This window comes from Jaculus jaculus, chromosome 6 (genome assembly GCF_020740685.1).
Source record: "Jaculus jaculus isolate mJacJac1 chromosome 6, mJacJac1.mat.Y.cur, whole genome shotgun sequence".
NCBI lineage: Eukaryota > Metazoa > Chordata > Mammalia > Rodentia > Dipodidae > Jaculus > Jaculus jaculus.
Genome location: NC_059107.1, coordinates 124,118,457 through 124,146,145, shown reverse-complemented (window position 1 = coordinate 124,146,145; position 27,689 = coordinate 124,118,457). Strand labels below are relative to the sequence as shown.

General features: G+C 39.5%; 2 protein-coding genes across 2 annotated transcripts; both read right to left on the bottom strand.

Annotated features, from left to right (window-relative positions):
- Nucleotides 1-243: 243 nt before the first annotated feature.
- Myf5 (myogenic factor 5) lies at nucleotides 244-2,191 on the bottom strand. Its single transcript, XM_004650141.2, has 3 exons — nucleotides 1,691-2,191; nucleotides 895-970; nucleotides 244-434 (listed from the first exon to the last, which is right to left on the bottom strand). The coding sequence occupies exons 1-3, from the start codon at nucleotides 2,189-2,191 to the stop codon at nucleotides 244-246; spliced, it is 768 nt and encodes a 255-aa protein (XP_004650198.1).
- Nucleotides 2,192-10,568: 8,377 nt separating this feature from the next.
- Nucleotides 10,569-11,806, bottom strand: Myf6 (myogenic factor 6). The gene is made up of 3 exons (XM_004650140.2): nucleotides 11,288-11,806; nucleotides 10,912-11,002; nucleotides 10,569-10,687 (listed from the first exon to the last, which is right to left on the bottom strand). Exons 1-3 carry the CDS (start codon nucleotides 11,804-11,806, stop codon nucleotides 10,569-10,571), a joined length of 729 nt encoding a protein of 242 aa, XP_004650197.1.
- Nucleotides 11,807-27,689: the final 15,883 nt, after the last annotated feature.

Here is a 27,689-nt window from a genome sequence, read left to right as displayed (position 1 = left end):
ATATTATTGGAACTATGTATCCAATACAAAAATAAAGATGACAAAAATGAGAAAAAGAATTAATTGCAGTCATGACTTTTACTTAAATATACTTTCTTATAAAGTGGCAAGATAATATTTACAAATTTACAATTGTAAAGCACTTGATCTATATAGCTTGTCTTCCTTTTGGACATGGTTGAGCTTCCTTCCTCCCGTGTCATAGGCCCTGTCAGCAGAACTTATCTTGACTAGATATTTAGTTCATAGCACATGGTAGATAAGCCTGGAATTGGAGGCTCCTGGAGTTGCAGGCTGTGAATTGGTGCTGGCAACTGGGGAAAGAGAGGCCGGGTCCTGGAGTGGCAGCACTGAGTGCTCTGCCGAGGTGATCCGATCCACTATGCTGGACAAACAGTCCAGGCTGGATAAGGAACTCTTATCCGCAGCATATGCTAATGATGCAAGGAGAAAAGCAATAAAAAAACATATCCCAGCATAGATAGATTGGCTTATGCCCCTTCCCCTTTAAACTGTAGGTCAGCTCCTTTGACACAAAGGTCAGATGATCCCAGAAAGCCTGACGTAGAAATTTGCGGCAAATATCTGGCAATTCTTGAGGGTGGAGGTTTAGAGTAATTGAAGAAGCCACCTGGTAATATTTCAAGCAAAAGTATGTGGGTATGAGTGCGTGTGTATGTGTGTGTGTGTGTGTGTGTGTATCTTTGTTTAAGTGTGTGTGTGTTAGGGTAATTTGTAGAAAAAAATATATGTGATCATTTCACTCAGGATACAGCTCCCTCTCAAAGCTATGCCTTCCATTCCCTTCCCCAGCCCTCTTGGAAGAACAGACTACTAATGAGACTATGAACATTGAACTGGTCTTTGAATGGCTCTGAAGTAATCAGTTCTTACCGTTTGATACATCAGGACAATAGATGCTGTCAAAACTGCTGTTCTTTCTGGACCAAATAGGACTGTTGCATTCAGGCTATATAATACAAGAATGTAAAAGAGGTATAGTTTTCAAGATTTGGCAAAAAGTGCCCTAACCTAGGGTAAGACAGTGCTTGTCAACCAGCCTGGTACACTGAGCATATGTTATGCCCTTCACTGCGTTGATTTAGTTAGAAGTGGCCCTCTCTAAATTGCCAGGGCGTGGAGGTCAACCTTGGGGGCTGGAAGAGAAGAACAACAGCACAGGGAAGCGGGGTGGAATTCAGCAGCAATGTGCATTGGGTTAACCATGCTAAATGGATTGGTGTGGAAGGAAGCCACACTAATTCTGGGGGCAGGGGGACACTTTCCCAGGGCAAAATCACATTAAAACCTGGCAACACTGGCACAAACACCCTTCATAAAAAAAAGACTATGTCAACACCTCCTTCCAGCCAGACCTTTCTAGTTCTTCATTAAGTTTAAAAAAAAAAATGTGGCAGACTCCACAGTGGTCCACTTTGGTAATGAACTAAGTAAGGCAAAGAGAAAATATCTGATCAGTCACTTGTAGTCCCACCGACCCCCCATGACAGTGTACATCTAGAACCTGACAGCATGTCAAACTAAAATCTTGTTCAGCACTTGTTCCCTGGCATCTTTCTACATGTGAATTCTTCCTTTAAAATAACCGACCCTATCCTACCTCACAGCACCCGCTTTGCCAACATATACAGATTTTGAGAAAAGACTGGGGTCTCGGGCTGTGGCTTACCATGCCATCCGAGCAGTTGGAGGTGGGGCTGGTGGGCTCAGAGCAGCTCTGTCCAGGCAGACCATAGAAGTTCTCCACCTGCTCCCTCAGCAGCTCCTGCAGGCTCTCGATGTAGCGGATGGCATTCCTGAGGATCTCCACCTTAGGGAGTCTCTGATTGGGGTTGGTCGTGGTGCACCTCTTGAGGGTCTCAAAAGCCTGGTTGACTTTCTTCAGGCGTCTCCGCTCGCGCATGGTAGCTGCCTTGCGCCGGTCCATCGTGGTGGACTTCCTCTTGCACGCTTTACAGGCCCACATAAGGCAGTGACCAGCCTGGTGGTGGCCAGTAGGTGCCCGCACGTGCTCATCCTCGTCTGAGCCCTGCAACTCTGTCTTATGTGTCCCGAAGGCAGCCACCCGTGGTTCGAACTCGTCCCCAAACTCACCCTCAGGGGATGGGATACAGGAGCCTTCGTAAAAAAACTCTGAAGGTGAGAACTGGCAGCCGTCCATCATGTCCATTATGTGGGGAGGCAGGTGGTGCACCTGGACCCAGCAAGCAAGAGAGATCAGGGAGAAACACCAGTCTCTAGCTTCTGCAATGGGCAAATCCCAGGCGGAGCTCAGGGTTGTTTCTCTGTAATTAACAAGGGCAGATGCCTGTTGGCCAGGGTCGCGGGCTGGGATTCAGGCTCTTTATATATTCTTGGGGGTGGGGGAGGGAGGCTGGTTCCAGTGGCTCTGCACTATTAGCATATCCCACTGCAACCCCCACAGGGGCTGTCTGGGCAAACCCTGTGCCTTCCCTCTAGAGACAGTTTACTGTTTACTGGCCCTTTTGACGCTAATGGCTTTATTGCATTATTTGCCCCCAACTTAGACTTCAGATCACCCAAACCAAGTGAACCCGTAAGGAGCAGAACAAGACCCTCGGTAGAATTTGGACAGAGGAAAGGGGGCCTAGGAGTGATACCTTTCTATTAAAAGATCCAAAAAAAAAATGATAAAAATTAATACAAAACCAATTGAAAGGGCTTCTTGCAACTGATCACACATTAAAGTAATTTATAATAATAGCAACAACAATAATAATACCTAAGACTCCCTATTTCCATCTGACATCTGAAGCTAACCTGTTGTCTGAATCCTGGACCTTGCTCTTAGGTAATTATCTGCCTTTTTCACTAACTTTACTTGAGAAGTTTTTATCTCTGGTCAGAGTTGCTAGAAATCTGAAGTGACATGTTTAGTCATGGAGTGAACCTAGTATGTAGTGCTTTAAAATCTATTTGATTAAGATTGGAAGAGTAAAATTCTGATCAGATGGTCTCGTTTCATTGGCAGGGCTATTAATGGGGGAGGTGGAAGTTTTCTTTTCAAGGTGAAACTCCCTCCAGCTCCCTCTTCATGTCACTTCTGCTCATCTAAAGGAGGAAGTCTCAAGAAGAGATCTTTCATTCTTCCTTGTTTTCATCTCTATTGCACATACTCCAGACCTCAACCAGAACCCGACAAATCAGACATTGGCAGAGAAAATGCCCTTAGGATGGGCAATGGGTAAAGCCTGGCTTTGTACTCCTAAAGACCCTTTCCAGTGGCAATCCTCTTTTCCCCAGTGTGTTCTGTTCCGCCCTACCATTTCCACAGACTAAACAGCCAAGCTGGGCTTTAGGGTCGCTAATTTTCTGCTTTCAGGCAAACTAACACCGTTACAGATGCGTCCCAGCTGCTGGCACAGCAATCCCAGGCTAGTGTAAAATTTCCAGCTCCTCCAACCCAGAGTGACTTCACACACTTCAGTGGCAAAAGCCTTCTAGAGATGCAATTACAACACAGTCTTTGAAACATTGGTGAAGAGAAGGCAAGCAGGAAAAGCTGTTATTTAAATAAAAATGAGTCTACTAATCAGTCTTTGCTATTTCTTCTCCATCTTTAACCCACTTTCAGATCACTTGTGCGGAGAGATAGCGTTAATATAGAAGAAATTCAGGTCTACATAAAGCTTTGGATCTGGGATTACAGCCCCACTTCAAAAAATAAAAAATAAAAAAGTTAATAAAAAAAAGAGTGCTCTCAACTCCACTAGGTTTTCTTCAGTTCACTAAGAGTTCTGTGTCTCCAGTGACTGAAGAGGAGAGCGTTTCTTTCCATGATGATGGTGTCTAGTTAATTTTCCTAAAGCATCACTAGTTAGTTGACTTGGCATCTGTAGGGGGCCACAGTAATTGTAACTTTGTGTGTATGGGATCATTCCAGAGGAACATACTAAAAACCTGATGGGAGAGTGACAGCATCAATTTCTAAGGTTTGCTAACACTATCTCTTTTTTTATGCTGTCATCCAGAAAATAACCATTTTCCTTAAAAATTAGGCTCCCTCACACACTGATGGGCTACTCATTCAACTGGCCAGTGTGATATCCAACAGTACCTATTTAGGCCTATTTAAAAATGTATGCCTTTGAAATGAAAACAGTGCCCAGGGTTACATGAATAAAAGAACCAAGTTCTTAGGGGTACAGGATTTCTCCTTCACTGTGACGGAAATGTTTGGAAGGGCAGTGCTTTGAACCTTTGCAGTACACTCTGAGACTACGGGATATTATCGTGCAGAAACCCGGTGAAGCCTCAACCTCTGGTCAGCAGGGACGCAATGTTCTCTCTTTCTCTCCATCCTTCTGTTAGCATATTTGGAGTAGCTAAAACAGTGGTGATTTGAACACAAACTTTGTCCTTATAGTTGAAGGGCCAGAAGGTTCAGCTTTTGTCTTTGGCTTGCTGTCCCCTCTGTGTTTTAAATAACGTGGCTAAAAGTTACTGAGTCTCCTGTTTGGCAAGTACCTAACTTAACCCTTTCCATAGTCCCTCAGTTCTTTCCAAGGACTCTGTCCCTTTGGAAAAAAGACAAAATGGAACCAGAGAGCTAAGTGATTCCCATCACATAGGGGTGGGGGTGGGGGGGTAGTGCCCTCCCAGGCCCTGGGGAAGGGCTGGTGGAGCTCAATATGTCAGCTCACTTCCATGGGCTTCAGCCCAGTGGCCCTGCGAGCTTCTCTCTCTGGGTTCCTGGGCCGGGAACACGCTGTCAGTCAGGGGCCTCCATCAGTAAGGAGTTCTCAGGGGTTAAGGCTGTCTTTGGTAAGGTGATCTCAAAACAAATTTACCAGAGTGCGACGGGCGAGTGGAACTAAAGAAGCCAAGAAAACACAAGCACCAAGCTGCTTAATGAGCTCTGCCGGGCAGAAACAGGGACGGCTGAGGGCCCTTGGGGCTCAAATGGCGAAAATAAGATCTCTGAGCACCAGACTAAAAAATGAGACAAACTTTTCAACTACTGTCAGGTCTAAAGAAACAGGAAATTAAATAAATAAATAAATAAAATAAAAAGACGAAGGAAGAAGAAAGAAACCGGAGGATCTGAAGTAAATGATTCAGGAGTTCCCTCTGTTCTTTTCCAGAGAGACACAGAGCGAACAGAGGCAGGGCTTGCTTGAACTGATAGAAAAAAGGAATATGTTGGAAAATTGAACAGGGACGCATACAAAAAGTTAAACAACAACAAAAAGCCCTAAGCAAATAAACTAGTGGTCAATGTGCTCATTTCACTCAAACTCACACAATATTAAAATTTCTCCTCAAAGAGAAAATAAAAGTAAAACTTGTTTTCCATTGGATTTTTTTTTTTTCCTGTAGAGAATGGTCACATGTATTAAAGTCGAAAACGGTTGGCCAGATATGATATTCCAAAATTGTTCATCTTCCAGCAAAGTCAGGCAGCAAACAGAATGAGGTTTGAAAGAAGGGTGGCCACACCCAGAGTTGTAAGTGGACATTTATCAATGCTCTGATCAGGCAGAGGGGATGCCTCATTTGCATTGTTTGCTTTCTGAACAAGAACAAGTACCTGTCTGATTGGCTTTAATATTTTACATGCGAACAGATTTTAATCATGATGAGCTACCAGGAAACATTGCTTTTTCTTCATTTTTTAGCAGAAAGTATATGTCTTTAAATGTTATGGCCAAATATGTTATTGTTGATGGACAGACCACATGAGCAAAGTGCTGCTTATAACTTTTTTTTTTCTAGTAAAATTTTTATTCAGACTGGGAATTCTGCATGACTGAAAATTCTCCATGCTTCTTTTAGAGGAAGAAACCAAGTAGATATAGAAAAATCCAACCTTCTCTATTTACTTCTGCTCCTACCTGAGACCATTATCAGTCTGGGACAAAGGATGTTCTGGATATTTTCTCTTGTTGTAGATGACTTCCCAATATGCTAAATAATTTTAAACTTCTATTAGCTCTGGGAGCACAGCACACCTATGTAAACACATTAGTACCTGCCAGAGCTGCAGGAAGAATTTGTGGAAAAACAGCTGAGGAAGACATTGGCCTCTGCTTGAATTCGAAGACTCCCAGGAGAGATCAAAGGACTATGGAAGGACATTTAGTAGCCTTGGAGAACAGAGAAAGTAGCTTGTCCTTGTAGCATTATCTTTGTTCCCTGCACATGGCCCAGCTATTCTCTGTCCCACAGAGGGACTCAGAACTAGGCTTGCAAAACAGTTGTCTCTAGGACCTTCAAGGATCATCTTTTAAGAGTTTAATGAGGTTGCGGGTCTGACTGGAGGGTGCTGTGGGCGGAAATAGCATGTTATTGCTCATGTATTAATGCATTGGATTACACAATGAGATATTCAGTGTTAAAAATAGAACATTATAGGGGCTGAAGAGATTGCTCAGTGGTCAAGGTGCTTGCCTGCAAAGCTTAACGATCTGGTTACAACTTCCCAGCACCCACATAAAGCCATATGCAGAGTGGCTCATGCATCTGAGTTCATTTGTAGCAGATGAAGGCCCTGGAATGCCCATTCTTTCTCTCTCTACCTCTCTTCTATCTCTGTCTGCTTGAAAATAAATAAATAATGTTAAACCTCTGGGTGTGGTGCTGTGAGAGGCAGAGTTTTGAAATGAAGAGATAAATGTTACTAAGGAAAAAGGGTAAGTGGTAAATTCTTCTAAGTTCAAGTGAGGAATGACTTAAAGGATAAAGGTAACTTTTAGCATCCTGAGTTTTCTCTGTCACTTTCAAGTTATACAGAACAATGTACTTATGTGATCTCCCTTCCTGAAGCTCATGAAAGAGGTGGAAGAAAACTGAGAACACTTGACATAAGTGAATTTCTACAATGTCCAGGTTTAGATTCAATGGTCCAGGTATGATGGAAATTAACCTAAGAAAGCTGACACTTGATGTCCCACAAATCATTTCTATAAAATATAACATAAGAATAACTCATTACTTGATACTTGAAAACTGTGTAAGTTTCTGGAAAGAGGTTTTGATTCAATCCCAAAATGCTTTTCTTTACCAAATTCTTATATCTTGATTTTTCTGCTTCCATGGTCTTGTTTATTTTAGCTTTGACCTTGGTAAAGATTATCATCATCAATATCAAACAAAAACATTTTAATTGCAAACACACAAAGACTTGATTGGAAAGCCTAACAGGCCATCTATAGCCCTGGAGGTCACATGAACTCTTTGGGAAATATTTGTTCTATTTAATGAAGAGACTTGCATAGGCAAACTTTTTCCAAACAATTTCTCAAGTTACCTAAGTAAGAAAGATAAAAAGGATTTTGTTTGCAAAGACTGAATAAAATCCATCAACAAGTCAATGACTTGGTAAAAGCATTCTGCTATTGAACCATTTCTAAAACAAATCTCATCATAAATATGCTCAAAATCCTAAAATAAATAAGTTAATCTGGTCAATTATGATATTTTATTTTAGTTATGCATAGAATTTGGGTTTTGAAAATATAAGTATATTCATGTTAGGAAAAATATCTTGATTCTGAGGAAAAAATTATAGATACAATATGTACATGGTTAGTCAGGATACCCACCACCCTAACATACTTTAAACATACTTTTGTTGGATAATTGGATTAGTGAATGCTTTATGGTTTATGTCTTATGTTCACCAGTTATGGTATGTTAAAGTCATTGCTCTAATTTGGAGTTTATTAGCTAGTAACACTTAAACTTTTGAAAGACAATTATCAAAGAGAGCCAAGTGAATCTATACATTACAAAATGTTCATTTCCTAAGTCTTCTCTTTCAGGGTGCATGAGAGCTATGTGCACCAGCATACAGCCATTGATACTTGCCTGGCTTTGAGTCTTCGAGACAGAGGTATCTTTCTAGGTGAAGTAATCCTCCAAAGTAGAAGTAACAAATGTATCTCTCTGTCCATTGTGGTAAAATAGGGTTATATAAATATAACAACTTCTAAGAACATTTTCATCTTGCTAATTGTTATTACTCTCTACAGCCAAAGCCAATAAATCAAAGAGAACAATGTCTTCTGACGTTATAAAAGACACCTGATAGTCAACTCAGATTTCTTAATAGAAAGTAAAGAGAATTAATATCTAGTGCACATGTTGACTTCATAAGTGTGATACCAGTGAATGTTCACATTACCTGGGCTGTTTCAGTGAATTTTCACAACTCCTGGAGGCAGGCAGTACTAGCATCCTATTATTTGACAAATGAGGAACCAGGACTAAGAAGCTAGAACTGGTTCAGGGCTACACAGTAGTAGCCATTATTTCATTCAGGTAACCAGGCCTCACAGGGTTCATTGGTTTCCTGCACTACCCATCCCACCTACTTCTCTCAAACCTTAAAAGGTATTATAGATCAATGCCAATTTCCTCTATGAAGCTTTTTGTATTAGAAAAGTATTTTATAAGAACCAAACTATTCATATGCTCAGAAAATAAATAAGCTACCTGTCAAGCATACCAATCCCACAACTATGAATCTGATGCTCTAATATCCAAACTTTCTGACTGCAGATAATGATGTTCAAAAAGTTTCACAGGTCAATTTTTGGATTGGGGATGCACAACCTCAAAGTCAAAAAAAAAAAAAAATAGTTACAGAGTCTGGAAACCTTTGAAAACTGAGTTTCTAGCCTGAAATATTTTACAAGGCATTCTCAATCTATATTAGCCCCAATAAGAGGTCTCTTGAAAAAGTTCCATGCATGGTACTTAATGAGAAGTCCAACCCTTGGAAAGTTTGGACACACCTTTGTGCTGGGAACTATTGAATTCCATTTGATTTTCACATCTGAGCTAGCTGTGGGGAAAAAAGGAAAAGGCAGATATTAAGGATAGACAGAATGAATGAAGGTACCAGGTATAGGATGTAAGAGAGAAGCAGCATTTCTACAAAGATGCCTTACTTCTCTCTGCTTCACGTTCTACTCTGTTTCTTGGTGGTCGTTTCTTCCTGAGGTTACAGGATAAATAAACCTGGCACACGTTGTAAAATCCTCATCTAGGAACTCCTGTGGCTTCCAGTCTCAGGGGGCCTTGCTGTTTGGACCAGCTAAGAGGTTTCATGTGTGTTGTGTTGTCTTTTGCCCTCAACCATTTAACCCTTGCATCTCTGAAAGCAGGCCTCCCTTCAAAGAAGCCAACTCCTCCTCAAGAGACAGATCATTCCCTTCTTTTATCTTTCTATTTGGAAAACAAGCGCAAGCCAAAGAGTCCTTGAGGATATTTTCAGTCTGCTAGGGACCAGTCTAGTTCAAGAAAACTGGATAGGAGGCCAGTGTAGCCCTGGATACTCCATATGAGCACTTGGGAATAGCCTGAAAGGTGAAAGAATGAAAACAAAGCAAAAAGAAGGGGGGGGGGGTAATTTAGTTGAAGAGCTTTTAAGGAAATAAAAAAAAAAGTTGGTTTTGGAACTTAATAAAATTTTAGTATACTGAAAATTCAGTAGTTAAGGTAAGTAAGTAAATCTCACTCAAATCACCAGGTATAGAATAGCAAAAACAGAAAAAGAAGAAGGGGGGAATGGGCAAATTCTGATAAAAAGAAAGCAGAGATTATTTCTGGATAACCTTCACTTCTAAAATGTGATATTTTCATGAAAAATTAAAATGCTCAGTTTGAGATTTTAAAACAAAGCAACTCATTTTTCTCCTTTTAAATCAGGCTGAAATAAACCACTAGCAAGAATGGGCTTATGTGGTTTCTAAGTTAAAATTTGGTTTCTCATTTTTTTTTTGTATGCATATGCTCATAGTTTTTTGTTTTCAGTTGAATCACAATAAGGCCAACTTTGTTCATAGAAACTTATTAATCTTTTAATATTACAATACCAGGACCCTCATACATTTTATATACAGTCTATCATTTCACATTTAAAATATATTCCTCAGGTTCACATAAAAATGAAAGTACTAAAACTATTTACAAAAATACATTAGAAATCAGTAAAATTAACCGTTCCCACGTTGCTTTAGACAGGAATGAAGTTCGTTTGTATATGCCACAAAAGGGTCACCATAAGAAGTATTAATATATTACAAAACCAAAACGAAAATAAAGCAAAATATGTGCACTAGACCTAAGCCCCTCATGGTTCCAGAAAAGAAGGAGAGGGGGGGCAGAGAGAAAGAGAGGGAAAGACGGATGGAAGGAGGAAGGAAGGAAGGAGAAGAAAGAAAGAATGAGAGAAAGAGGAAGAAAGGAAGGAAAGGAAAGGAAAGGAAAGGAAAGGAAAGGAAAGGAAAGGAAAGGAAAGGAAAGGAAAGGAAAGGAAAGGAAAGGAAAGGAAAGGAAAGGAAAGGAAAGGAAAGGAAAGGAAAGGAAAGGAAAGGAAAGGAAAGGAAAGGGAAAACGGAAGGAAAAAAAGATCTTGTCATTTCATTTGGCAAAACAGTTCCTCTCTGAGAATGTCTGGTTCCCTTTCATTAATTATGGGGTCTAGCTTCCTAAATGTTAATGCAGTAGGACCTAATCTAAGTGATTAGGCGAAGGAGTCTTTCTCATGAGTGGAACATGTCCTAGTCGCTGGCCACGAGTCACTTCTCCACCACCTCCTCCCCGCAAGGGAGTTTGCGTTCCTCGGAGGAAATGCTGTCCACGATGGAAGAAAGGCACTGGAGGCTGCTGGAGGCTGACGAATCCATGCTTGCACCTCCTGAGTTAGGAAAGAAACACAGGACGTGACATCCAAGGAAGAAAAAACAGGCCGCCCGGTGTCCCCTGAAAGATCGCTTTGGCGGTGCCAGAGGACTGAGTCCTTGCGCCCCTCTCTGCGCGCGTCCTCCCGTCCCCCCCCCCCCCCCAAGCCCTTTCCGCTCGGAAGGAACCCTGCGCTGCATGGATGCCCTCGGCCCAGCCCAGCCCAGTGCCTTACGTTACCTTCCTTAGTAGTTATCACGAGCCCCCTGGAATGATCCGAAACACTTGGCCACTGGGAGCTGCAGGTGCGTAGGAAATCCGCACCCTCGAGCTGGTGGGAAAATCAAGGCAACAGATTAGGAAAAAAAAAAAAAAAAAATCCGGGGTAGGGGGCTGGGAGTGTCTCCCCGGCTTCCTTGGGCCATACCCGGTACCCTTTCCTCTGATTTCAGGAACATGGTTTCCTTGGGTCACTCGGGGTTCATTAGAGAGGGAGCTGAGGGGCGGGCGAGAAAGGGGGAAGGGAAAAGCGGCCAAGCAGCTGGAGGTTAAGGCCCCAGGAAGGCATTTAATCAGCCTTTGCACGTTGCTGCCCCCCGGCAGCATCTGGGCTTACAATTTCTTTCTTGGGTCTGTAGCTGAAGGAGTCCACCCCCAGCTCCTGCATTTTCTCCTGCTGGTCCAGCTGGTGCAACAGGTCCTGCAGCCGCTCGATGTAGTTGATGGCGCTCCGCAGAATCTCAACCTTGGGCAGCCTCTGGTTGGGGTTAGCCACGGTCCTCCTCTTCAGCGCCTCAAAAGCCTCGTTGATTTTCTTAAGCCTCCTTCTCTCGCGCAGGGTGGCGGCTTTTCGCCGGTCCGTGGGGGCCGATTTTCGCTTGCAGGTCTTGCAAGCCCAGATGAGACACTGGCCTGGACAGTGAGGCGGCTGCAGGCCTGGGGGCGCCAGTACGTGTTCCTCTCCACTGCTGTCGCTCCCGGCTTCCAGGGGCATTTGGTCCTGGCAAGGGGACAGGGTACCATCACTCCCTGGATATAAAGGAGAGCCCTCTGCCACTTCTAAGGGCTGCAGTGTCACATTTTCCCCATCCAAATAGAAGAAGTAGGAGCCAGTTTCTAAAAGGTCCATCATCATGTTCTGCGCCTTGGCCTCTGACTCGATCCGAACTGGGTGACGGACTCAATACCCAGAGGAGCCACCCAGATGGCATTTAATTAGTGCGGTGACATAAGTCGACCCAGCTTTATATATAGTACCTCCTGAAACTCAATCCAACTTTTAGCTGTCAGGGAGCATCAGACTCCCAATGTGATTACCGTGCCCTCTCGAACATCTAACTGGAAAGAACCCACCAGGACCTGTCACTTCCAAGAGCAATGGGACAGTCCCTATGAAGAACAGGTAGAATCAGAGTCCACAGAGAGAATATATTCAACTTCCATTTTGAGGGACGCTAACATGCTCACAGGACAACTTCTAAACAACTGGGGATTAACTTTGCTCCCTTCCCCTCCCCCAAGGCCCATCTGAATTCTAAGTATAGACACGGTGAAAGATTTCAAAGGCAATAGCCATTGCTCCAAAATAGCCTGGTAATATGTGCAGTGTGGCTCGGCCCTTTCCTCTCTTCTGCCTGTCAAAAAAGATGCCAGTGATTAAAACCATTACAGTCCTTCAAACGTTATTCATGACTTTCAGGCTTCAGCCTCAATAGAAGCAGGTAAATAATGTCTTTCCTCTCTTGTAGCAAGGCTGTATGATGAGGTGGGATAGGAGGGGTGGCGTGTTCGTCCCATGTTGCTGTTAGAAATGACTCTGGATTCTTCCACAGTTATTTTCCTTGGCTACTTACTCATTTAAATATTATTATTTTTTTGAGAGGGGTAAACAAAATCTCAATTTTGCTTCCTTCCCCAGTTGGAGCAGCAGCAAATTAGGTTAGGGGTGAAACAGAAGATAACACATCATGCATGTAGTAACTCCTTAAGAATACAAGAAACAACATTGTTTTGATATTTCAGGGTGTACCTATGACCCTCTCCCAGGTGCCATGGCTCTGTATAATGGGTGCTACCAAGTTTCCAAATTCATATTCTCACTACCTATTGACTCCACATAAGTTGGTTGTTAGGATTCAGATGGAAAAAGGTGGCAGGAAAAGCACAGGCAAGGACATAGCATTTTTCATTGCACCTGGACCACAGTCCAATACACTGAAATATGATTCACAGTACAAAGGTGGATTAGAGGAGTCCTGGATTCCAAGGAACTCTCCTGAAGTCCTGACTAGGCTGATAAATTAGATGTCCATAAGTAAGTGCTTTTTAATTTTTTTTTGTTACTTTTATTTATTTACTTGAGAGTGAAAGAGAAAGAGACAGATAGAGAGGGAGAGAGAAAGAATGGGCAAGCCAGGGCTTCCAGCCACTGCAAACGAACTACAGATGTGTGTGCCCCCTTGTGCATCTGGCTAACGTGGGTCCTGGGGAATTGAGTCTCCAACCGGGGTCTTTAGGCTTCACAGGTAAGCGCTTAATCACCAAGCCATCTCTCCAGCCTAGTAAGTACTTTTTTAACTTCAAGGTAATAGAGGCATAGGCTAGTTTTGGTAAGGAGTCAAGTGATATCGTACATGTGGAGCATGTTGCATACATCTCCTTGGTGAACATGGGGTTTCATAAAGTTATGTTGGGAGTAAGACTCAAAAGGAAATTAAAATACACCTGTGGAAGAAGTTTGTCCCTCTGTTGATTTGATTGTTCTCTTTCCTCTGCCATGACTCCTTTATTTGATTTTATATTCTCCCTTAGAACTTTGAAAAGATTGCTCTCACTACTAATAAGTGTCATTTGAAATAACTGTCAAATTTTGTAGTCAGTGCCAGTAAAACTAGATGGAAAATACAAAGTTTTATTATTGTATCCAAAGCATTGATAACTATAGGCTTTATTCCCTATAATTTTGCTTTTCAAAAATAAATAAAGACAATTCAGAAATACCAACTGTCAGATAATTTAGGAACTTGTGTTAAAATGTTAACTTAAGTTGTTTGGTTTATATAGATGATAGTTCCTCACAATTTCCAATGAGTCCCAAACTTTGGATGTGCAATATGGACATTGTCTGTTTCTATTTCAATGTTTTTGCTATTGTATAGCTGCATAATTCCTTATCGTCTCAGAACAATTTTTTTAATTTTAGGAATGGTATCCTCAAGGAGAAAAGGAGTCAAAAGATAATACTGTGTGATATTTAACTACATTTTAACCAAACACCTGGTCACTGAATCAGTCATTAAGATTGCAGAATTAAGATGTCAACAACTCTAAACCATGTTATAGAAAGTGTGCTTATGTTCTCAGTCACATTATTTTTTAAACATTGTATTTATTTATTGGGCAGAGGCAGAAAGAGAGAGAGAGAGAGAGAGAGAGAGAGAGAGAGAGAGAGAGAGAGAGAAGGAGAGAGAGAGATAATGGGGGACTAGGGCTACCAGCCACTGCAAACAAACTCCAGATACATGTGCCACCTTGTCCATCTGGCTTCTGTGGGTCCTGGTTTGGGTTTGCAGGCAAGTACCTTAACCACTAAGCAATCTCTCCAGCCCCTCAATCCTCTTTCCATAATTCTGATAATTCTCTTTCTTCCTATGTATTTTGGAAGTAAAGGCATGAATGGAATTGATGAAAGGACAAAGGGGGGTGGAAAATAGCCCTGGAGTTGAGATATGAAAGGTGTGTCAGTGACTTTCCTTGTTGCTGGGACAAAATTCTTGAAAAGAAGCAAGTTAAGGGAGAAAGGGGTCATGTGCATTATAGTGTGGGGTATATCGTACATCATGGTGGGGAAGACAAGGCAACAGGGCCTGTAGGTATCTGCATTCTGGAAGCAGAGAGTAATGAGTGCTGATGCTCAGCTCGTCTTCTCTATTTTGTTCAGTCTGGGACCCCAGCCAGGGGCTGGTGCTGCCCACAGTTAGGGTGGGTCTTACCACCTCAGTTAACCTAATCTAGAAACTCCTTCAGAGATTTGTCTCCTAGACCCTAGATTCTAGATCCTGTTAACAATCAACATTTTCTATCACAGAAGACCTCAAAAGCCTTGGGTATATGAGGACTCAGCCAACTACATCTCAAGTTCTCAAAGTTCACACAAAAAAATCATTGTTCTGGAAATAAATTTTATAAACACAAAATCACTTTCAACCTGTCGCACATTTTCGGAGTGGAATGGTAGGAAAAGATCTGGAAAGACTGAGTAATGAGTACTAAGTTACAATTAGACAGAAGCCAGAAGTCTGGTATCATATGTCACAGTCCAGTGACTAGAGTAGCAATAGTGAAATGAACATTTCAAATGTCAGATGTACGTAGTTTTAGTTTCTACATAAAGAAATTTTAAATGTGGGGCTGGAGAGATGGCTCAGCAATTAAGGGTCTTGCGTGCAAATACTAAGGACCTGGGTTTGATTCCTTAGTAACCACAGAAAGTCAAAAGCACAAGGAAGTACATGAGCCTCCAGTTCATTTGCAGTAGTAAGAGGCTCTGGCACATCCATTCTCTCTCTCTTTCTCTCTCTCACTCTCTTTCTCTCTCCAAATTAATAAAATATAAAAAGAAATGTTAAATGTATAAGGAAATAGGTATGTTAAACTCAATTTAAACACATGTATATATATATATATATATTTACACACACATATATATACATATATGATCTAGCATCTTATTAATATAGATGATTTTTGTTTTTATATATTAGTTAAAATTAACTTACAATAAAAGGGTAATCTATTTCATAAAATACCTTTATTACTGCAATCATTATGTATAGAGAAATAAGATAAAATATATCACTACTAAGGGGTGGGAAACGCTTGGTGAGTAAAGTGCCACAAAAGCTTCAGGACCGAGTTTGGATCCCCAGCCCCCATGTGTTGTAGTTACCTTTACATTGCTGGGATAAAACGCCCAGCTAAAGCCAGCTGATGGAAGGGAAGATTTTAGGCTGACTCACAATCTCAAGGGGAAGCATCATGATAGCAGGGGAAAGCATAGCATAAGCAGAGGCTGTATATCACTTTTGCCACAGCAGGTAGAAAATAGTAGCAAGAGAGTGAACTGAGATCTGGCATTGGGAACTGGTTGTAACACAAAGCCTGGCCCTAACAGCACACCTCCTCCAGCAAGGCTTCACCTCTCAAACTGCCACCAGCGGGGTACCACGCATATAAAACACACGAGTTTATGGGAGGACATCTGATTCAAACCCCTACACCATGTAAATGCCAGCTGTACTGGTGTGTACCTGTAAGCTCAGTGCTTGAGAAGCAGAAACAAGGAGTCATACAGGCAAGCTGGCTAGTCGGTCTGGCAGAAATGGTGAGCTATAGAATCAGTGAGAGATCATGCCTCAGTAAATAATGTGGGAAGCAATAAAGGAAGGCACATGATATCCGCCCCTGGCCTCCACTCACACACATACTCTCATGTGCATACACACCTGCAAGCGCACCTGTACTCATGTCCACACACATCCACACCAAAATCTATTACCATTACTAAGATAATGTGCAGCTTGGATCACAGAGATAAAATTTAAAATGCTGCCATTCTTAGACTCTGCAGATTTTAACAGGTATGAATTAGCTGTTAGTAGGTGTAAACCCTAAATCGTCTAAAAAACACAAAAGCTGTCTCTTCTTGCTTTCTGTTTTCTTTGTTCAAGCACCACCACTACAGAAATAGTCAGTATAGAAATGCGGATAAAGAATATTCTAAAGTATAAAAAGGAAAACTTTAAGGAAATGATACAAACAGCTTGCCAGACAGGTGTAGCTTTTCTTGTGAAAAGTCAACCTCCATCTCTTGACTTGCTACTCTGTCCTAGGTCACAAATCCCTGATCACAGCATGCTCTAGAATTTAGAACAGTAAAATTAGTACTAGAATTTCCTTGATTTAAACAGATTTCTACCCCTTTCTGTGTTTTGATTTTGTAAATTATTTTTTTGCTGTTGTTTTCTAGGTTGTGGGCAGGAAATGGGAGGTGTGAATAAGAAAATGCCAGTTTGAAGATATTGTTCGCTATTAGATTAGATCAGTGGGAAAATATGCACTGATTTCAAACAACTAAGTAGGGAACGCTTGGAACTCAAACAGTTTACAAAATGTGAGATGCTTGTAATTGCAATTATATTATTTCTTCATAGCAAATGGAGAGATACAGATGTTGAGAAGTAGTCAAAAATGGTTATTAAATTTGTACTGAGGTAAGCAGAGGTCATCCAATCATTTTGTGGCTAATATACTTCTTTTTAAAATTATGGCAAAGGGAGGAGGGTCGCCGTGAGTTCAAGGCCTCCCTGAGACTACATAATGAATTCCAGGTCAGCCTGGGCTAGAGTGAGACCCTACTTCAACAAAACCAAAAACTAAACTAAAATAATAAATAAAAATGGGACAGCAAATAATTATATGGAAATAATACTGTTATAACCACCCCCAAAGACCTATAATTCATTCATTATGAACACTGTAACTAGGCATAATGGAATTGAGGTTCTGATGGCTCTGGTGAGGTGGTGCATGTCCTTCATGACAGCATTTGGGTTGAGGTAAGAGGTCACCATGAGTTTGTGGCCAACCTTGGGCTAGAGAATGTCAGCGTGAGCACAAGTGTGAACCTACCTAAAAAACAAACAAACAAACAAACAAACAAGCAAACAGCTTAGTTTCTGAGCAGCTTACCATCTCATCCCATCATTCTTAATTCATGCACATTGATTTTTAAATGCATTTCTTTCCCTCACTTTTAAAACAGCTTGAGTGTGTCTAATTCTCCATATAAATGAAAGGGAAGAAAAGAATGTGGCTAATGTACTTAGCAGTAGAATTTAGCTTTGATCCTTTAAGAAAATGAATAGTGGTGCAACAGGAACAGAACTTTGGAGCAAGACAGAATGTAAGTTCTAACTATGCCTGTGTTGCAAGGCACGGTTTTGTAGGAGATTCCGTGGCATATGTAATACATACGCCATAGGTTTGATGTGGGTAGGAAATGAAATAATATATATTGAGTCCATAATATGAAATATATACTCAACAAATATTAATTATTGATTCATGAGACTTCCATTGAAATAATGATGGTGATTCTATAGTAAAATGTAGATCTATTACAAAAAAGGTATCTAAGGTAAATGCTGGTGCTATTTGTATTAGTGATATCAAGATGAAAATACTGAAAGTATATAGTATTTCATGTGTTAAACAGTATAAGTGGTGCAAAGGGGGGGGAAGAAGGGTAGTTGAAGGAAATTACATAACCTTTTAATGCAATTTTGTAATAATTAATAATTTCAATTTACTGGGAGACAATGGCAGAGGCTAAAAGTCATATAAATGAATAACTCAGTATTTGTAAGAAAAGGAATATAGTCCTATCAGAATCCATAGTAGTGACTTCCTTAGCAGTCTCTTCCAAACTGGAAAGCTGAGGAAAGAAAGTTTGGGAAAAGAAGTTTTGAGATGTTGAACTGTATTTCTAAAGAGCAATATTGAAGCTTTTTGGAAAACATGTGTTTTGTATGTATGTATGTATGTATGTATGTATGTATGTATGTTTGTTTGTTTGTATGTATGGCAGGAGGAAGTTCAGAGAAAGGAACAGACACCAGACGTAGGGATTAGGGTTTGGCACTTTTGTGAGCGACTTCTTAGAAGTTTGGACTAGACTGTTAATTCCTTAGGGAAAAAAAAAGAAAGAAAGAAAGAAAAGGAAAAAAGAAAAGAAACTTTCAGTCACTAGCTGAGATAGTAAAGCTGAGGGCCAGATAGAAAATTATAGTTTTTCAGCTCTGGAAAGTCACAAAAAGGAAATCCGGGTAGAAGAGAGTAGAGACAGGGGGAAAAGGAAGCACTTCCACACCACTGCAGAAAGTGGTCCAAGCCGCGGTGCCGGGCGGAGGGCGCGGAAGGGCCGAATTCAAGGCAGAGCTCGGGAGCGGGTGTGCTTTGAACGTGCGGCCGCTCAGAGAGAAACACGAACCTGGCACCTGTAATCTACCTAAGCTGCCAGCAGAGACTCGGTATTCCCAAACGCTGTGGTAAAAATAGTGCCGCGCTTCCAAGGAGAGGACATCTGAGCCGCTTCGGGGAACATGCGGGAGGGGCCCAAAGCAGCAGAGGTAATAAGGTAATGAGGAGCATCTCCTGCACTCCGCGGACGGCTCAGCTGTGTGAAGAAATACGGGTGGAGGTGAGGGGGGGTGAGGGAGATTGGCTAACAAGACCTGCTGTGCCCCCCCACCCCCAAAATGAACCCAGGACCAGCAAAAAGGAGCTTAAGAGACTGCTCCGCAGAGATCGTTCATGTTCTTGCCCCATGCTCTCTCTGGGGATTCCTGTCCCACCTGAGAGGAAGAACACAGGTTCTACATTAAAACAAAACAAAACAAACAAACAAACAAACAAAACCACGTGTCCAGTTTGTTATGGACGAGCCTCCGCATGCCCGCAGAGAGAGGGCCGTTCCTTTGTCAGGTCTGAGATGGAATTTTCAAGGAAGAAGGCAGCGAATGTCCTTCTAGCTGAGAATCACTCATTGCTTGCTGCAAAATAAAAGAAAGAAAACAAAATATATTTATTTTCATAATTTGGCATCCTTCTCCCCTCTCATATATATTTCTGAATCTGAATTTTAAAAATCTGTGAAACACTGGAATATTGCCAGGTTAAATTTTACCTTCGTGTGACACAAGACTGTTTAGGAATAAGGAGATATCCGTGCGCTCTAACTCTCCACACTGAAACTGGAAAAATCTAGGACCAGTCAGAATGGGCCAGTCATCCTGGACCCTCCAGCGACCCCCAACTAAATCACAGATGTTTCTAATGTCTGTTCATAAATAAGAGTAATATAAGGGTTCAGGATACATAAAGCAAGATTTTTCTTTTGAAAACTGACTATGGATTACAAATCTGAGGCTTGATGTTAAACAGAAGGAAATTCAAGGCCCAGCTCCCACATGTCAATCATCTGACCTTAGAAAGGCTCTGTAAGTCCTGTGAGTTTCAATTAACTGGACTGTAAAATGAAAACAACTTAACTTTATAAGATTGTCTAAAGCTGAATGTGGTGGCTCACACAAATAATCCTAACATATACATGGGCCTTGGTTATACCTTGCCTCAAAAAAAGAATAATTATTTCAAAGATTAGAAAAATGTTATTGAAATACAATTATTACACTGACTTGCACATAATAAGCACTCAATATGATTAAAATTTTATCTCTAATTAGAAGATAAAAAAATCACTAGTCGTCTCAATAAATCAAACTCAAATCCCTCAAATTTTAGACTTTAATATGAAGAGAATTTTTACTATAAAAATGCACATCTCATATTAAATATTTTATTGAAATTTAAGCCTAACACAATCATACATATTCGCTTAACATATTAAAATAAATATTTTTGTAACATGCTATATGTAACTAATATTTTAAATGATTAAATATAGGGAATGATTTTTCTATGACGCTTAAAACTATTCAGAATGAAATGAATTATGATATTTACATGATCCAAATTGTAGAGGTTCCCAGTTACTATCTTGCTAAGATAAACAGATGTCTCTGGTATAGAATGGTCAGCCAAGTATTTTGTTACTGCCCTCCAACTGGCTGCTTATGACATATTACCCCAATTGGTTAGAGCTTTAATGCCTATGTCAAGGCTTCCTGTGACAAACAGCCACCACTGTCCAAACACATTATTCTGTAAACTTCTTCTCCAGTTGGGCAAGGGGTTGTCTAATCAGTTATACATAGATGTCTCACAATTTTTCAGGAACCAAGATAATTTAGAATAAACATGGCATGTAATAGAAAAATACTGAAAGCACTGAGATGTTTAAATTGCATATAATCTAGAATTTTTATACAGATACTTTCCATGTACAGTGTACCATGTGTCATATACAAATTAATCCTATTAAAATGGTTTTCACTCATTTAATAATATGAGCTAGACTTTGAGCTATGAGAAATGCTTTGTTGTATACGTTCACAATATAAGTGTAATTTCATTAAACCACTTACTTACGTTGATTTTTTTTTTTCTTGTACTTAAGGATAAGCTCTCATGAAAAGTAAGCTCCCTGGATAATAGCAGTATGATGTTCAAGAATTATTGTTTTAAATAGACTATAATGAAAAGCAAACGTGTACATGTTTTTATTTTGTAAAGTGTCTGTTATTTAACTCTGAAATAAAATGTCAATGACTTATGCTGAAACATTGTAAATAAAACATCTCACATCATCATAATATTTTACCACATTTGTAATATAACTATCTATTTTAAAGTGAAAAGGTAGCACAAAGAATTGCTATCATTTGTTGGACAAAAGTTACATATGAGCTAACTCCTGACCCCTATAGCAGTAATTTAATAATAAAATATTATTTCTTGGGATCTCCTTATACTGACCAAAAGAATAGACCTCTAGGGCCATCATAACTTGCAGGCGCGTCTTCTTGAACCTAGTGGACAACTTCTGTTTCTTCTAGTTGCATAGTGAAAGAGCCAGTATCTATGGCAGATGGTTGAGATCTAGCCCTGTGTTCTGCCCCATTAGGAAACAATGGTATGACATCATCCAGAAAGTACAAATTAAATAGTGAAGTTAAGATTCCAAGCCAGGCGTGGTGGCACTCGCCTTTAATCCCAGCACTCGGGAGGCAGAGGTAGGAGGATTGCTGTGAGTTTGAGGCTACCCTGAAACTACACAGTGAAATCCAGGTCAGTCTGAGCTAGAGTGAGACCTTACCTCAACAAACCAAACAGAAAAAAAAAAAAAAAAAAAAAAAAAGAAAGAAAGATGCCCCAAATCCAAAGTGTATTTCAGTTTTGCCAAGTCAGAGTTTCATCATTTCAAAACACTGGTGAATGTTATTTTAAGAACAATGATAGTCAGGCATGGTGGTATACACCTTTAATCACAGCACTTGGGAGGCAGAGGTAGGCAATTTAAGGCCAGCCTAGGACTACAGAGTACGTTCCAGGTTAGCCTGGACTAGAGTGAGACCCAACCTCAAAAAGATAAACAAAAACAAAGAAGCATTGGAGAGGCAGTGGTAGGAGGATCTCTGTTCCGAGTTTGAGGCTAGCCTGGGCCTACAGAATGAGTTTCAGATCAGCGTGGGCTAGAGCAATACCTTGCCTTGAAAAAAAAAAAAAAAAACCAAAACTGCAAAAAGCAAGCAAACAAACAATCCAAGAAGCATAAAGGGAAAGGAAAGAATAATTCAACACATTGATGAGAAAGTGAAAGTAATGATTAGAGACAATATTCAAGTACAGAGTCACACAGTAGTGATGTGTCCTATCTTTACCCCACCACTGTGCTATATGGGCAATAGTACTCAGCAAATTCCATATGCCTGGACCCATCCCATGAATGCTCTGAGCACCTCACCAAAAGCCAAAGCTTCAACTGAACATTTCATATGCTTTAAGGACAGCCTGCTCTTGAAATTATTGAATGAAACTGTAAATGTGGTCACTGTTTGTAGAGGAAAATAAAGACAAATACTGAGTTTTTCACTTCCAAAAAACACATGGAAAGAAAGCATCTTGGGGTTTTTTCAAAGAGCAATTTTACACTTGACAAATTGGAAACACTGACAATGTTAATTTTGTAATTTTGTGTAATTTTGATACATTTGGATTATCAATATGAATAACATAGAGATTAGCAGATTATTTCATGTAAGTCATTCATAAAGACTTTATCAATAAATCCCTTTCATCTAGTGTCTCAAGAATAGAGATGGGGTATAATTTCAAATGTTCAACCAGATTTATAAGGAAAAAAAGAAAAACTTATTTTGATTACTCTTCATGTATTAGTTGACAGATGGAGAGAATACTTTTTCCAATTTTTATGTATTTTTATTCATTCATTCATTTATTTGCAAGCAAAGAAAGAGAGAAAAAAAAAGATCAAGAAAAACAACATGCCAGGGCTTTCTACTGCTACAAATGAAATCCAGACACATGTACCATTTTGTGCATCTGGCTTTTAAATAATATTACTATTGAAAAAAGAATAAAACTTGAAACATTTTAGTTATAAATATTTGTTCATTATTTAGAAACAGGTTAGTTTAGGATTATTTCTTCCTCAAGAGTGGTGAGTGAGCACATTAATTTAACAATAAGCATATAGGCTAAGGGTAGAGTTATTTAATCAATTTGTTATCAACAAAATATGAAACTAAACATTGTTAGAAATCAGTAACTCGAAGTGTGTGTATGCCTATACAGCAAAGTTTATCTTTTTCATAAACATTTCAGTGTGGCCTGAGATAAACCAGTCCTACTGTGGATCCTAGTGTGGATATAGTACATTGCGTGGTGCTCCTTTCAGAGAAGCACGAGTCTATGAACATGGTTCCTTAAATTCCACTTCTTACTTCCAAACCTTCTTGGAATTGACATCAGCTTCCCATTTTGACACTTGTTCATTAATTTCCTTTTAACAGGACGTGTCCCTTCCCTCAGCTGTTGTGACATTCTATTACACACTCACAAAAAGGAAAACTTTAGTTTCGACCTCTTAAGAGTGAAATGAACACAGTCACTTAGTTCTCCCAGGGAGAACCTACTAGTCACGATGACAATGACTCCATGCCATCCTTTGTTTTTTAGCCTGCATCCTTCTACACACCTTACCCAAGTACACACAGTAGGTCTCTGACATAGATAGCTTGCAGATATTTTTTTCTTTTCGGAGCCACACATACACTTTTGGTAAGTGACCTTCTTTCACACTCGTGACTGGGAACCCAAACAAATCCACTGTAAGACAGCTCATCATATCTCACGCTCCATAGGCCATCCTTAGTAAGCTTTATTTGTAATCCGGAAATTCACCCATTTTAAGGGCTCATGGGCATACTGAAAATAATGTAAGGAGTGGTTTTGTAGTAAATTAGGTGGCACAGGATGGTGGCACGACTTTTCCATGACACGGTGCGCTCTTTTCTTGCTAGTTTTTGTTGTTGGTTAGTGAGAAACATCACCTCACAAAGAAAGAATGCAAGAATAAAAGGGTGGCTTTGCATTCTATCAATTTGTTGTGCTATTCTTGGAAAAAGTTGTATTTGAGGTTGGCCATGAGACAACAATAACTTTGTAGTTGCTGTGCTCAAAAAATAATTTAATTGTGATAAATAATGCCTGTTTGTCTTGGTATTACTTTACCATTTTCTTGAGATCAATAAATGTTGCTTATTATTTCAGATTGTATATTATATCATGATGTAACAACACTGGAGACATGTGACACCTTTAAAAAAAAGAACTGCCTCATTTCTAGATATTAATTTGTTGATTTTATATGTGTGATTGTAATATAACTAGATGTCTTGTGTTTCTAAAATTAGTTTTATTTCTTTGAGGATTTAGTATTTTTAAATATTTTTTTTAAAATTTTCACGACAGATTTTTTTCCTTTAGTCTGATCCATGTCAATTCACTGAGAATCGTTTTTTTCCCTGACTTTGAAGCAAATCCCAGGTTTCTTAATGGAATAAGTTATCTTTTGAAGATTAAAGTGATGATTAAAATCAGCTTTAGAGCATATGATAATACTATAATATGATATTTGGCAATGGTAGGTTACTTAAGGAGTTTTACAAATGCATTTGCCTAGCAATTACTTTGACTACAGGAAAATAAAGTATGATCTTATAAGATTAGTGTGAAGTTTTCTAAGGGTCCAGTAATTTCATTCTTCTTAGAAGTAGAGAGCCAGATTTTTCTGTGACTCTGGTTTTAAATAACTTATTAGAATAAAAACAATAATGTAGTACAACAGAGAGAGCAGGACAGAAAAGGAGGGGATGAGGAAGGAAGGGAGACATGCACAGAGAGATAGCAAGGAAGAAAGGAAGCTAACGGATATGGAAGGCTGCAAGGGGAAAAATAGGATTGTGAAGTCACTTTGAGTCCAATATTAACCATTAGATGTCTATCAAAAATCAACTTTTTTAATAAGGAAACAAAGGTTTGAAGATTAGTGCATACTCCACATTTATTTGAAATGCTTTCAATTTGTGGATTAAAAGAAAAAGTCTTAGGGTAAAGTGTTTTTAATTTATTTGTTTATTTATTTCTATTGCTAGGGATTGAACCCAGGACCTGTCATATCTTAGTAAGTGTTCTGTTACTGAACCATATTCTTTCTCAAACAAGTGTCTTCTTTTCAATAGTTTGTTTCCTTGGAAATAAAATTGGTAGAAAAGTTATCACAGAAATCACAGGCAGCTTGGAAGCACTTGGGATGCTTTCTGACACACTATCACTTCAAAGCTCACATGAGGAAGTAGAAGGAGGCTGTTTGTGAAGGGTAAATCATATAGCGACCCTCTTTTCTTTTTAAAAAAATATTTTATTTATTTGAGAGAGAGAGAGTGGCAGATGGAGAAAGACAGAATGGGTATGCCAGAGCCTCTATCCATTGCAAACAAATGCCAGATGCATGTGACACCTTGTGCATCTGGCTTATGTGGGTCCTGGGGAGGAGTTTCACAGGCAAGTGCCTTAACCACTAAGCCATCTCTCTATCCCCAACCCTGTTTACTCAATGTCTTTCCACATAGCTCATATTGGTTACAGTTTCTGATGGCATGACTAGCTATAAACCAACACTTACCGCATTGCCCTATAGTGCTTACTTGTTAGTCTTACCCAGTATACAGGGTGAAACTATAGAATCACCCATTTAGATTACAAAAGACTATTTGATCTAAAATGATACTCTGTAATCTTTTCGAGTGAATGAACAAAAGTGATAAATGTCAAAATATTTACTTTCTTTAAGGTTAAGTGGCATTATTCCTTACAAAATATTTGTTTTTATTTTATATTGTTTCAATTACATTAGTCCTTTCCTCCCGAAATGTGTATGACATGCACAGTCAATGACAAAATGCTCATTTATTCTCTTTGAAATTCTCTAATTTTTATTTTAGTAAAAGTTTACAAAACACTTATGAGAGTTTAGTAAAGTCTCTATTCAAAAGATATTTTGTGCCAGGCATAGTGGTAAGAGGTAAGAGGATCGCCTTGAGTTTGTGGCCACCCTGAGACTACATAGTGAATTCCAGGTCAACATGAGCTAGAATGAGACTCTACCTCAAAAAAAAAAAAAAAAAAAAAAAAAAAACCATAAAAGACATTTTGTAATTAGAAATTTTTGTTGTTGTTGTTGTTACTGAGATTGGGAAGTTTAGATTTAATGCAATCACAGTACACCCATTTGAGTTCAGACACGTTTATTAATTTTTTTATTATTTTTGTTTTATTTTTTTGAAGTAGGATCTTGCTGTAGTTCAGGCTGGCCTGGAATTCATTATGTAGTCTCAGGCTGGCCTTGAACTCACAGAAATCCTCCTACCTCAGCCCTCAAGTGTGGAATTAAAGGCTTGCACAATCACACCTAGCAGATAGAGAATGGGCACATCAGGGCCTCAAGCTGCAAATGAACTCCAGAGGCATACTGGAGTTTTACGTGGGTACTGGGGACTTGAACACTGGTAGTTACACTTCAAGGGCAAGCATCTTAACCACTGAGCAATATCTCCAGCCCTCAGAAACGTTTATGATGGCAGTGTAATTACTTACTGCTTATTCCAAAAGTGGTGCTTGCTACTTATTTCAAGTACTTGTCATCTCCAAAGTCCCTTATCTGTGTGTCAAGGAGCATTACTGTTTTATTCATCTGGCCCCATGAGAATGAGCCCAGGATGTGTGAATACTTTTCTCACACCCACTTACCAAAATACTTTCCAGAATCTACGGTCTGTTGCTACTATCTCATGTCCTGGGCTATGCTGATACAGGGTTTCTTGGTGCCAAATGTACAGTTGGAAAATTTAATACATTTGTTAAGTATTGTACATATCAAAATATGTTTTTTTAAACTCATATTGGCATGGATCTAGCAATACATGAGAAACTGGTATCCTTATCTTCCCTTTTTATAGGCTTCAACTTCCTTCACAAACTCTTGGATTTATAGTAACAGATATTTCCATTTACTTTAAAATGAATTAATTCTGTGAAATGTTTTTTGTCCAGTAAATCCCAATGTTAAATCTAGCTTACATGTGGCCTACCAAGTAGTGAGTTTACAAAAGGCCTGCACAATGAGCACAGAGGTCTATCTAATTCTGAAATAATCAGGTATTGGCCATGATCCTGGGATCAACTGTACCAGAACTCCTAATGGTGTCTATTAAAAGTTAGATCCTCAAGAGTTTATAGCCCATTGGAACCAGAATTGTTTCTGTAAATTCTATTACTGTCACTGATATTGAAGTCTGTTTGTTTCTTTTAGACAGGATATAACTGGTAGCTCTGGCTGACTTGGAACTCCCTACATAAACCAGGCTGGCCTGAAAATTACAGTGATCCTCATGCCTGTGCCTTCTGAGGGCTGGAATTGCAGATCGACCTGTTACCACTCTTGGATCTGACTATTGAAATTGTGAAACATGGCCCATTGTAGAAAAGCTTATCTGTTTCATTGAAGTATTGATCTTCTCCTTTCAACAACAGAGATTTAGCTTTATTTATAGGATAAGCCCTTCAATATATAGAATGGCAGTGTCTTTCTCAAAAATGATTATTACTAAAAATTTTGAAACATATTTCAGTTATGGATTTTTTTTCCAGAAGAACATGAATTGTTTGCAAGTTTGAAACAATCAAATACCTCAGAAGATTTTTAAATTAATGTATTAATCCTATGAAATAATAAAATGATAAATAGCCTTGTTATTAAAAATGTTATTGTCTCAATTTTTATGATTTATAATTTTCTTCAGAAATGGTTCATAAATTTAAATTCTTGGCTGTTTATGTTTTGAATGAACTATATTTTCAGTGAACTCACTTTTGTCATTACATTTTCTAACTTACATTAGTTGGTTGTTTAAGTT

Excerpts from the sequence above, each read along its gene's own strand:
- Myf5 (XM_004650141.2), bottom strand. The coding sequence starts at position 2,191 with ATGGACATGATGGACGGCTGCCAGTTCTCACCTTCAGAGTTTTTTTAC. Across the intron at positions 971-1,690 it reads CCAACTGCTCGGATGGCATG|CCTGAATGCAACAGTCCTAT; the intron begins GTAAGCCACAGC and ends TGTATTATATAG. Across the intron at positions 435-894 it reads TTGTCCTGATGTATCAAACG|CATATGCTGCGGATAAGAGT; the intron begins GTAAGAACTGAT and ends TTGCATCATTAG.
- Myf6 (XM_004650140.2), bottom strand. The coding sequence starts at position 11,806 with ATGATGATGGACCTTTTAGAAACTGGCTCCTACTTCTTCTATTTGGAT. Across the intron at positions 11,003-11,287 it reads ACAGACCCAAGAAAGAAATT|CTCGAGGGTGCGGATTTCCT; the intron begins GTAAGCCCAGAT and ends TTTTCCCACCAG. Across the intron at positions 10,688-10,911 it reads CGTGATAACTACTAAGGAAG|GAGGTGCAAGCATGGATTCG; the intron begins GTAACGTAAGGC and ends TTCCTAACTCAG.